Here is a 13,053-nt window from a genome sequence, read left to right as displayed (position 1 = left end):
TGCTGCCATAATGTTGCTTTTCTTACCCTCTCTTGACGTTATGGTTTGGCAAGTGTTTCAAGTTGTACTGGCGTTCTTTGCTCTAAATCTCATGTATATGCTCATGGACTACTCTTAAATGTTTTATTTATTTATTTATGAAACTTCAGCACTTGGAACTTTCCATAGAGATGTGAATACTCAATTTGAATGACTAATTTACAAAATGTATCAAGTTTGGGATGAACATATATATACACTGAAAAATGCCTGTGTGCTTCTGCTTGCTTATATTTGTTGATAATGTCACTTTTGCTTTTTTATAGAGATACTTAAGAATATGTAATTTGTCATATTTTGTGAAAGAAAATACATCTTTAAGCAGTCACATTGTTAAATTAATGAAGAAATGAGTCTTTACTAAGAGATAACAAGAGCTATTTTTGAAATATAGGTTATAAATGTAGATTAGATAATAAAATGTTAAATTACTTTAATGAAGTTTAATACTAAAATCCACATAGTAAAAGAATCAATTTCACTGGTGAAAAACCCTCTATAGAAACTGAATTTAACAATAATTGATTCTTTTGAATCATAAATGCGGCTTTGCAAAGCAGATGAGAAGGAAGATTTTTCACTGCAAATTAACATCTCTTAGTATTATCGATGGAGTATATTTTCCAGGAAGAAATCTTTAAAAAAAAAATATCCAAACAAACAAAAAAAAAGGTTTACAAGGAAGTTTGTGTGTGTGCGTTCACACAGGCGAACTTCCAGTGCAATACCTGATGGTTAGTTCTTCATTGAAAGTGTAAGGGGGAGTGATTGTTCTATGTCACATTTTTTGGGGCTGGATTTGTTTTTAGCCATCTTACTTGCAGTATTTAAACTTTGTGAAAGTGATGAAATTTTATTGGCTTGAGATTTTAGTCTTCTAAGAAAAGGAGTGGCTAAAGCGTCAGGGTCTTTACCTATTATCCAAACTTAAATTACTAGAGAATAAAGAAAAGGAAATGTCAATAGCAGATAGTTCTGCAGTGAGTATTGGGCTTGCATCACAGGGAATTATATGGTGGAAATGTATGGGATGTCAGGAATTCCCATATCCTGAGAATGCCATGTGTTGCTCTGCAGTTTGCTTTCTGAATATCTTTGCTGTCAAAGGCAGTCGAGCTGATAATCTCTTCCTCACAGGAGCCTTTGTGCAGTGATTTGCAATTTAGCAGAGCTTTGCCCCATGTATCAGAGATATGCTTTTGCTATCATTATCATTTATAATCCATTCAGATTTGGCCACCTTTTAAGTCTTTCTAAAAATGTTTGGCTGTGTGCACAGTCAGCAAAACCCTCTTCGTTTTTTATCCATTACTGAAGATCGCCTACACTGAGCACAGTCTGGCTTGGAAATGAATGTAATGATGCCTGCAGATGTTTCCTACTAACATGATGCTAACAGCAGAGGAAGCAGTCTCCTTTTCAGCAAACAGATCTCCTCAGCATAGAAATAGTTGTCCTTAAAAATATATTGGGTTTGTTTGGTTTGTGGGTGGATTTTGTGGAGTTTTATAAGCAGCTCCTTTTGCTATGGGGTGGCTGGACCTGGGGCAGCTGAGGCTCTCTCTGGGCAGAGCAGGTGGGGAAGGGGCTGCTCACCAAATTGCAGCCAGCTGTGGCTGCCTCTGCTGGCAGACAGCTGAGTGCTCTTTCTGCCGCAGCTCCTCTCCCATCCACCTCCTTCCTCCTTGATTCGTTTCATCAGGATTTTTCCCTTTCTCTAACGTGACCCTGTGCTTCACTGTGCAGGGGTGTCTCTGTGCCCTTGCTGTGTCCTGTCCGTGCCTGTCCTGCTGGGAGCCCATCACCTCCTGCCTGCCAGCCTGGGCCAGCAGCTGTGAACTGGCAGAGGGACAGAAGCACCCCAGCCTCCTGCAACTCTTGTTCAGCTACTGAACACTCCTGTGGCTCATGAGAATGTTTCCCTGACAAAGTATTCCTTGATTTAGTGCAGGAAAAAAAGGAGGAACCTGAAGGCCCCTCAAGAGAGAACTGGCTCTGCTTTGGCTGAGATTCACGGAAAACTAATTTCCCCCTTCCCTCCCCCATAGGCTTTTTTTATAACTTCCAGCATTCATTGAGTAGCTAGTAACACTGGGCCATGCTGGACAAAGCAGGCAGCAGAACCACTATAAGTCAAAAAAACTGGGAAAAAACACCCTCAGAAATTAACTGTTGTCATCCCATCTTCATAAATGCAGTAAGGCAGGGAAGCATGGCACTCTTGAACTATACATGTCTACTCTTGCTATTGTTTTATCAGATAGTCCAGACTCCCCCAGTGTCAGGGGAAAAGTCATTTTATCATGGTCCACACTTAAATGCCAATATATTAGTGTAATCAGACTGGCTTTACTTTTCTGTCTGTAACCCTGCCAAATTCTAGTTTAACACCAAGCATTGCAGAAGGTCATCTCAGAGAATGATTCCTAGAGTTAGCCATAAACTCCCTTGGGCAGTCCAAAAGGTATTGCAGGAAGTTTATCCAATAACATCACCCATATTTAATTTAGACAATATTTTGGTTGTGCTGAAACTAAGGAGATTAGCAGTTTCCCTTGATGAATGGCTGTTCTTGTTCCTTACCCTTGAAGAAAAATGGAATTGTCATTTTTAATCTGATCATCTGGAAGTTTCCCCTTACCCCAGGCTGTCTTTCCCATCATTATTTTTAAACTGTTAGAAGGCTATCATTTCTTATACCCAGTCATAGATCCAGTCCTCTGATTTGGAAGTACTTTGCAAATAATGTGTAAACCAAGAGTAATTTTTACAGCATTGATATCATTGTAGAAATTATCATTTCAGAGTGGAGACTGTAATCCATAGGAACATTTTTACAAAGACTTTGCATAGCATGAGACCTGAAGCTTTATGGCAGGGGTACAGATACATATATTGGAGCTGTGGTTGTGGCTTCTCAGACAAATATTCAGGCCTCTCCACAGAAGAGGATTCTTTCCCTCCAGGGCTGATTCAAGGACACAGGCAGAGCTCTCCCCATCTCAACTGAAAGTAGCAGTTAGCTGAGAATCCATTTGTCACTGTCCACAGTTTGCTAATCTGCACCTGATAACATGGCTCCAGCTTGTTGAAAGGCAACTGCCTTTAGTTAGTGGGGAAAGAAAGGCAGAAGTGTTACACAGTGTGATCACAGATGCATCCCAGAGTACTAGAAAATCGGGTTGGAAAAGACCTTTGTCATCTAATCCATCCTCCTTCCCCCCAGACTGCTCAGCAGATGTAGTTGTTGATTCAATCAAACTGTTTTCACATGCAGAGGAATCCATCAGGGCCACTGAGAAACACCTGTAGCTCTGGGGTTACAGAATGTGCCAGTTAGTAGCTGTTGTGTCAGTGTGCAGGAATAAAAGCAAGGAACTGCAAAATGGAGGTACATTTTCTCTGAGGGTCATCTGGTGGAACAGAAGGTGGTTCAGGCAATGTGATGGAGTTGGAATGCCATCTGTTTTTGTAGATGCCCTCAGGACATCAGCAGTGTTGATAACTCTAGCTGGTCAAGGATGTAGTGGGAAAGAATTTTATGAGCAAATTTTTCATTGAAAATAATGTGCATGCCTCTGGAGATGCTTGGGTTTCTGTTGGATGGGTTTTTGTCTGTGAGAAGTACAAAATGAGGGGAATTTTTGTTTTCAATGTTTGACTTGAGTTTACTTGTTGAAGTGTTTGGTTGTATCAGGACATTATAAGGCACCTCTTGGGTATATAATAAGGTGAAATGCAACACACAGCAGAGGATATACGTTATTTTAAATGGACTGTACTTCACTTTATTATGAGTCCTGGTTATTTGCTTTGTTGTGTAGTGTGACTGCACTGGGCAGTCACTGTCGTGCTAGCTCACTAGAGAGCCTGTGTGGGATAAATGCTTTGGCTTTTGTAGTGGAATCCTACTGGTAGAGGAGGTGTTTTTTTGAAGGAAAGTAATTGTTATAAGTTGTTGTTTCCAGTTGTTTTGTGACCACTGACATGGTCACAAAGTTTTTAAAGTTACAAAAGCAGAGCAAAACCACTGACAGACCCTTTAAAGGGTCATCTAGAAGCAGCACAGGCCTGAATTCAAGCCACTGATTTTAGTTTACAACATAAAGAAAACATATTTACTATTAAATAATTTTCTGTCTTTTAGCTAAGCATGTGTGGGACTAAAGCTACAATCAGTTTTAAATGCAGCATATTTCCTTTCCCTGGTTCCTTCTGCTTCAATTTTAACCTTCCTCAACTGCTGTATTAGTGTTTGCAAATTTTATTGTTTCATGTTTATATTTACTACAAGTAACATGAAGACTATGGATTCATGCTCATACACCAAAAGAATTAAAACTACTACAGTAAGTCCAGTAGTAAATGCTAAAATTATATTATTCCTGAATGGATACAGGTAACATTCCTTTTAACAATAGAAATTGCAGGAGAAGTAAAGCTTTGAACAGGCAACCATAGAATCCTATTTACAAATTACTGCAGTTTATTAAATACACACCTGACCCTGTTTTGAAGCAGTATTTTTACTTCAGAACAGTTTGAAAACTGATACATGAAAGAAGTAAATCTCAAAACAAAAGAATCACCTGTTTAGGTTTGTTGTCTTTCTGGTTTACCCTCTGAGCCAAAATCTAGTATTTGCCCACTTCTGCATTTGACTAATTCCTACTTCATGGTCATCATACTGGGTTTTCATATTTGACAAAGAATATATATATATATATATATATAAGCTAGATGAAAAAGAAGGGGAAATTTTGAACTTTAAGCCTTAACCATCCTAAAAGGAAGGGAAAAGCTTTTCTTCCTGGCTGGTATGCACAATGAAAGACTTATCTTGGGGAGAAAGCAGTTGTGAGAGAACCACCCAAGGTGGAACAGTGTGAGTCTCTCTCCGGAAACGAAATTGTTTGATGGGCTGGTAATCCTGGAATCATCTAGGTTGGAAAGGGCCTTAAGTTCATCTTAACCCAGCACAGCCAAATCCACCATTAGGCCATGTCCCTCTGTACCACATCTGCATGGGCAACATGTTATGGCATGTGAAAGGAATGTGTTTTGCAGTGAAATCTACTATTTACAATAGCCATTAGTTTAGGAATCAAACCTTTCCTATCAGCTTTAGAGTCTGTATCCTTTGCACTGTTTTCTCTGTCCTTTAGAAGACTGACAAAGTTGGCAGCAAAATCATCCCAAATCAGCTTTTTGAGTACACATTGCACTAATATAATTCTCAGAGATGTCAGGGTGCTCTCTAACAACGTTTTCTGGGGGCTTACTGGAGCATTTGTTAGACAGATTTGTGAAACCTTAGCTTGAAATTTAGTCCTTTTTCCTCTCCCTTGTAGTCTGCTCTAGCATTTAGTGTAGTCAAAACTCTTGCTGCCTGGACCTAGCAGGCAGGGAAGTGCCTGTTTGTGAAGAGGAGGTGATGAATAGTCACACTCCTCTGACTGTCCTTGTTCATGCTTCATCCCACTGCAGGCTGTGGCAGCCTCAGCAGATGCATGGCTTTACCTCCCACCTCCCACTGTACTTTGTGTCTCAGCAGGACATCCTGTTTGCAGGTCCTTTTTTTCTCTAGCTAAGCGTTGATAAACTGCAAATTGATGGCAGCAGTGAAATTACACTGTATTTCTCTTGCAGATGCCTGCAGTGGTTTTTCTTATTATTTTTTTGGGAGAGTTTAAGGAGTTTACATCGCAGGCAGTTTTCTACAGTGGAAATAAACTAGTCCACAGATGTTGTCTAAAGTACAAGTTATGTTGTGTTTGAAAAAGTAACTCCCAATCACAGTGTATTTTGTAGCCATGGAACTGAAATATTAGAAGATAGATTCACAGCAGGAAGTGGATTTTAAAATGCTAATTGCTATTTGCTAGTCATTAGACTGGAGAAAAATGTGTTGATGTTGCCTTTAGAAATGGTGCTTTTCATTGCTCTGTCATCCTGTCCTCTTTCCCCCTTCCTCCTCCAGATGCATTCCTGGTCACTGGCTAGACATGGGAATTGATCAGGCTGAAAGTTTACCCAATGCACCCCACAAAGATGTTTGGCTTGTTCCTGCTGTTACATTATTTTTGTCACTTTTTGTTGGGGTTCTGGCAAGTCTTCATTTCTTTATGTCAGTTTATTACTCATTTCTTGACACTTAGTCAGAAGTTGATGTTTCTGTCCAAATAATGAGCCTCAAGAAGGAAAACACTAATACTTTTGCCCACATACTTCACAGTAGTTGAACTATATTTCATGTTTTTGTAAATTTGGTTTAGGATTCCATTGGTCTTACTCGAGAGGGAAAAACAAAGGAGGTGAAAGTAGAGGTGATAGTTTTAAACTGGAATTTGGTTGAACCCTGTAATGGTTCAGCAGAGGCATCAGTGGGTGCAGAGATGGTGTTAAGGAACCCAGCTGCATTGTTTCTGGGTCAGGCAGAAATACCTGCTATAAGTGACTTGTTTCTGATGTGGCAAGCTATACAAGGAAGAAACAGAGCAGTGAAAGGAAACAAATCTTAATTTTGATGTTATGTAAACTAGATTGATACACAAAGTACCTCAGAGTAATTCAGTATGTGCTGCTTGCCCAGGAGTATGCTAAGGCCTATGGAAGGAGTGATCTTCCTGAATTTTCCGGCTAAACAGACTGCAGGTTTGCAGCAAGGGTAATCAAGCCTGAGGACATTCATGCAGCAGGCTTCTCCTTGTATCAGGAATGAACTAGGTTACTCTGTTTGCAGTGTTGGTCTGATATGAGCAAAGATGTGATCGTGCTGCTTCTTGCTTGTAGTCTCTTAGCTGATTTTGTGGGGTGACAGGTGGGGTCAGGAGGGAAGTAATCCCTCTTTAAAAAACAAACCCCACATTAATTCTTCTAGAAATTTCAGTAAGTTTATAATTTAGTTTAAAAATTAATGAAAAGGATGATCCCACTGCAACGTTTTTCTTAATTGTGATGATTCGAAACAGCAGCTTAAAAGTCTTTGAGATTGATAGCATTTGAGCTATCAATCAACAGCAACTGAGCTGTAGGGGGAAATATCTAATGGTGTGGTATCTTTTGTGATGTAGCTGGTGTGGAAAAGTCATAAAGTATCATAACTGAGAAAAGACAAGATGTTTATGATTGCAAAATGCAAATATGTTGATGTATAGATAAAAACGAAATGGAAAACTCTAAGCAATAACTTTTGTTCTAGTCAAGTGTTAATCTTAGGCAACACATTACTGATGTGGAGACATATTCTGAGATCAAGTGGAGATGCAGAGTTTCTTATAACTCTGTATATCAAGCTGCCAGTGACAGAGAGTGTCCACAGAACATCCTTATACAAAACCCTTACATCTTTGTTGCTACAAGTTTCCATTTTTGAGTGTCCCATTTTAGGATTTTTAGGAAGCAAAAGTAATTTTAGGCAGAAAATTTTTAGTTTTAAACATATTTCCCACTTGGCAGAACTGAGAATAATTCTATGTGTACAGTTTCAATGCTGAGCAAAATAGGGTTGCTGCTGTGATGAGGTTATTATTTTTAAATCCTGACATTCATATGTAAGTATATATTATAGGGAAGCTTCTGATTCAAAATTTGTATGGTATGAAACTGCAAAATATTGGTAAAATATATTCCAAGTAATTAATATACAACAAAAATGAATATAATGAATATACAACAAATTTCATCTTGTAAAAAGATGAAATTTTTCTGATACCCAGTATGGCTCTCCTGAGTGTTGCTTTGGATCTCCAGTAGGTTTTAACTGGAAGGACACTTTTGAAACTTGACTTTGAGAGCTGTCTTGTTTATAAACAGAAATAAACAGAAGAGGTTTAAGGCTGTCTTTTTAAAAAAGTGTTTCTTCTACATATATCTGAAACTACATCACTAGAAATTTTATTAACCCAAGTACCTACCAAATTTGCTAGTCTTTAAACAAGGTAGTCTTGGAGGTATTTCACTTATGACACATTTCCCATATAAACTTACCACATTTGTCTGTTTCTCTTTTTTTACTGTCAGTCAGCAGTCTTGCTATGGTCAATCCTTTTAGTCTGTCATTTGTTGTATGTACAATATATTCATGCCCATTATAAATATTTTTCTGATTTCTTATGGCATGCTGGTTTCACCACTAGTATTTTAATTGACTGCATTAATTGATTTTGTAGCTTACACTACATTTCACTTTTGATTTTGGTCTAATTCTCCTCTCCCTTTTTTTCTTTATCACTGGAAAAATAATTTGTGTTTAGCATCTGTAACTATGAGAACTTCAGAGTTTTACTTTGCATTTCTAATACCCGTTCTTTATCTGTTTTAGCATCTCCCTGTATTCTTCCCAGTGTTCTTTACTTCCTATTTTCTTGTAAGTATAGCATATTCTCTTTTTCCCCTTAGTTTCTATTGACCTGTTTAACCATGTGGCATTAATTGAAGCTACATCTCACTCCTGAAGAAAATAATTCAATTACTGTATAAGTTCAGTTTCATTTTTACACTCTCTCCTTATGTCTGGGCTATCTTGTTATTTGTCTGAAAAGTATTTAATGCAATATCTTTTTACATAACACGACTATCTAAAATTGCATAGCATTCATCTTAGTAGAAATTAAATTTCAATTCTGTTCTGTTTGTTTAGTGGTTGGAATCTGACATGAACAGGTGGGTCCTTGGCAGGTTTCAGGAAACAACCAGTCATGTAATTCATCTATCATTCTGTCTTATCTGTGACATGTTTAAATGGTTTCCAAGTTGAAATTGAGCTCACAATTGTGGCTACTTATGTACTAGTCCCATTATTTTTGTGTACACGATCTTTGATTTACTCCATAGAATTCTTCTGTCTTTTGTCTAGTGAATCCCCTTGATATTTTTGGTTTCTCTGTGTGTTCTTAATAGATTGTTCCCTAAGGCAAGATTTAGCATTGTAAGCATCTACTGTACCTAAAAATGTTCAGACCCTGTCACCCATGAACAACCTCTTAGTAAATATAAGTCTGAGCACAACTTTATGAACTTCCTGCTGAACACAAGGCTTCAGTAATGGACTTTGGAATTGCAGCAATGGGAGTTTTAACAACCTGCTACCCCAAACTTCAAATGGAGATTTCTTTTTTTCCTTTTCCCTACTTTTTAAAATTAACAGGTTGTGGATCTAAGTCCTTTCATGAATTTGCAATGTTTATATATTTAAAAATCTATGAATTTGCTCCTGAACTGTGAACATATCAGTATGTCTCCCATGGAAAGATGTGCTCCTGCCCACATCACTAAATAGTGAAATAAACCTTACTTTCCTATTGCCAGCTGCACAAACTGTGAAATTCTCTCTCACTGCACACTTTGATTTAAAGTATCAGACATGATACACTTTGTTCTTGGTTTTTGTGTATCAGCAACCATTATGGTGCCCAACTAAGCCTCCCCTGGTTTTGGTAGGGTTGATGGTAGTTGCTGTATCCTGCTCTCTGAGACAGACCTTAACTGGTTTGTCTTTTGTGAAACTTGTTTGGAAATTTGCTTTAATCCACATGTTTTTCTCTTGGTTGGTTGTTTTCTCTGCCACAGATGTAACTTCCTGATTTCTTAATATTTTTTTCCTGCCCCTTCAAAATGTCAGCCTCCTAGTATTAGTCTTTCTATTAATTCAGAGGCTGTAGTTTCATATTTATACATTGGTGCTGCTGAAATAGTATGTTCCACTTAAATATCACCATGCTACTTCTGTTACTTCTTTAGCTGTCTCTTCTGTATAGCAATAGTATCTTTGTTAGTACTTGTATTTTAATCTGGATACTAATAATTTCTGTAAAGAAAAAAATCCAGTATTTCATAAAACCAGATTCTTACAGGAAAAAATAGCTTTTGGGGATAGGGACCACCAGTAACTAATAATCCTGGCTTCTATATTCCTTGCTTTGTAGCCTGAGGGAAGCCACTTCGGCAGCTCTAAACCATTTTCTATGTATGGCAGCCAGTTAACTACTTAATTAGTGGTTTATGGACTTATCAGTTCAGGTTTTTTGTCTGAGATTTTTTTTCCTTTGATAATTTGTTCATAAATATGACAACAGCCAATGCAGGAGAAAGCCTAAGGTCTTGCACGGATGCCTATTGCTTTCCTCAGCAGTATGAAGAGCATGCACCCAAATAGAACCCATGCATGTGATCCATCCTGCTGAGTAAGGGCAGCTCACTGCCTCCAGCCCTTCCAGCTGCTGGCTGAGGTGCCTTCTCTGCTCACTGCTTGCAGCTGTGGTTGTTTCCCTGTGATGTATTGTGGGCCTTTTTGGGGGGGAGGTTCATTTATTTATTTATTTACCGCTTTGTTGCAAAATGTGATGAAAACTTATGATGGGCATTTTCCCAATACTTGTGGCCATCATCATAGAATGGTTTGGGGTGGAAAGGACCCTAGAGATAATCCAGTTCCCACCCCTCTGCCAGGGGCAGAGCATCCACAACTTCTGGGCAGCCTGTTCCAGTGCCTCTAGATTTGTTCCAGCAGATCTGTGTCCTTCTTACACTGTGCACCATGTTCAAGATCTTTGCTGTCGCTGCAAATCCCAGTTGTGGAGAGCTGCACTACTTGTACTGTGGTCAGGGCAAGATGATGTGAAGACAAATGCCTCCTGGGCTTCCTAGTGATTTCCTGCACTGATACAGGAAAAAGCCTAATTGAGGGAGGATGTCATATTTTTCTTCATGCAAAGCATCTGATCTGAGTCTTACACTTGGTAGTCTTCTACTGTTGACTTAAAGACCTTCTCTGAGTTTTTTTTTTTTATTTTATTGTTTTGGTGGGGTATTATTTTGATGATGATAATGATTATTATTAGGGTATTATTGGATATGCTTCACAAGTTCTCCAGTTGATGCAAGTCCTCGTATATGTGCTGATCCTAGCTAGTATAGCCAAAAAACAAACAGGAGAGGCCAGATTCAGCTTGAAAGCACAGGTTGTCACTCCTTTCCATCATGCCTCCTTTCAGCTGTTGCCAGTAGATCCTATCCTCTGCAACAGTATAAAAGGGCAGATTGGGCAAGGTGAATGTGATACTATTCTGAATTAATTTTTTAGTTCAGAGCACCTGACTATCCAGCACCCGTTGAGTGAGATACCCAAAGATACTTTTCATCTCCCATTGCTCAGAGGTCCCTGTGTTTACACTTTCTCAAGACCTGTAATCTTCTTTTCACCCTATTTTCTCCCACTGGTGCCAATGCCCAGCTCTTGATTTTTGCTCTACCCCCCTTCAGGCAGGAGAAGGGGTCAAGGTGCTGGCATCTCTCTTGTATAAGTGCAAGGATCAAGACTAAATACCCAAGCACTGCAATGTTTAGTTTTTCATTTCAGGGTTTTGGGAACCTCTTAGAAAAGTCAGAGACTCCTCTTTTGCCCTTCCTCTTCCCACCCCAGCCAGTTATTTCTTCCAGGTCAGAAATGTCTCATAAGAGGGTGCTGCTGAAGAACAGTCTGCCTGTGTATACATTATGTATTGCAGGTTTCTCAAGTATAGAGTGTAGCTGGTGGTGTTAGGGCACACAGCTGTGTGACCTTGCTGTACTGAAAGGTGGCTTCAGGTTCATTTGCCACCTCTTAATGAATCTCTTTTTGAGTATCCCATGGGAGGTTGAGACAGCTTCTATGAATAGCAGACATCAGATAGTGGCTGGAAAAACACATGTACATTTTTGAGGTAGATACATAAAAATAGAGGTGCCTTTTTCCAGCAGGGATGCTTACTCCAGCATTCTGATCTTGGGGTTCCCTGGAAAGTTTAACACATGCATAGCAGTGTCTTGAACCTGTGGGAGTCCTGAGCCTTTTCTATCAATTTTCTGCATTAAAATGCCAAATGGTTTTTGGGACAGTTGTGAGTGGAACCCTTGCAAAGTCTGGTATTGAAAGCCTTGTGTATGTGATAAGAATGAACCTGTCAATTAGTATTTACATTTGTTTTCAAAAAGAAGATTAATGTAAGTGTTATGCCAGTATAGTATTATAGCCATCTATTTAAATTTAATTCATAATCTAGCTGAGGTGTTTTAGAGTCCTTACAAGCATTATATAATGTGTACTATTGCATGTATATGTTTGTATCTATAGGTGAAACTACTGGGATGTCTTCTGGCAGTATCTGTTTTAGAGAAGCCTTACATTGGAACACTGATAGCCTACAAAAAGAGAGCCATTTTTCACATCACTCAAGGGGATTGGATTAAATTGCAGCGAAGTGCTCTTAATATAGAATATCTTCACCTTAGGAGTTAGTGTGAAATAGCTGGGTATACTTCAAGTTTAAACCTTAGCCTATTTTGCAATAGCTTCCCTCTGTAGATGGGCCCCGAGAGATGTCCTTGCTTAACTCTCAAATTTTAGAGCATTTTGAATGAATGCTGTGGTATCATAACCTACAGCTCCAAAAATATCAAGATAGAAGAGAGTTTTCCCTTATGAAATGTTCCCAGTATTAAAATATCTCAAAAAGGAGTCTGTAACCTGGGAAAGGCTTTTCTGATTTGACTTACTCATGAAGAAAAGAAATGAAACTAACTCTTTGCTTCCCACATCAAATACTTTAGTTCATGCTGCTGTGAAGTATGGCTGGGATTTCTTAACTGGAGTAATACTGGAGGCACTTAGGAATTTTTATCTATATTTTTTCCTTACAGCCATCTAAAATGATGAGAACAGCAATGTACTGTTTTCTATTTGTCAACAGCATCTTGACTATAGATTCAATGGAAGACAAATCACTCCAAAAAGAGGCTAAAACTGCAGTGGAAGGGGAAAGGAGAACATTTCTAATTTATCTTGATCCATGATAAAAGAGAAAGATTTTGCTACCTGAGGAGTGTTTGTTTTTCTACTTTGGGTGAAATAATAAGAATGGAGATGTATTTGGAAAACATTTTGGAGTTGTTAGGAGTGGAACATTTTCTTCCCACTGTGAGACTGGAAAGTTTACTTTATACATTATGCATAAAAATGCACAGTTCTTCAAAGAC

The 13,053-nt window shown here is 38.6% G+C and overlaps 1 protein-coding gene across 5 annotated transcripts in view; it reads left to right on the top strand.

The window, feature by feature from the left end:
* The window catches only part of CDYL (chromodomain Y like), a 104,845-nt gene that overhangs the window by 74,839 nt on the left and 16,953 nt on the right, over positions 1-13,053 (top strand). For 4 of the 5 annotated variants that reach the window (XM_026790208.2, XM_014275867.3, XM_026790209.2 and 1 more), the window contains one exon: positions 8,363-8,407. The exons of the other annotated variant lie outside the window; for it this stretch is intronic. In XM_026790208.2, coding sequence (XP_026646009.1) covers positions 8,363-8,407 — 45 coding nt within the window. The remainder of the gene's footprint in view (positions 1-8,362; positions 8,408-13,053) is intronic. 5 annotated transcript variants of the gene reach the window in all.

Source organism: Zonotrichia albicollis, chromosome 1, assembly GCF_047830755.1.
Source record: "Zonotrichia albicollis isolate bZonAlb1 chromosome 1, bZonAlb1.hap1, whole genome shotgun sequence".
Classification (NCBI taxonomy): domain Eukaryota; kingdom Metazoa; phylum Chordata; class Aves; order Passeriformes; family Passerellidae; genus Zonotrichia; species Zonotrichia albicollis.
Note: the sequence above shows the minus strand (reverse complement) of the source record. Positions and strands in the feature narration are given on the sequence as shown.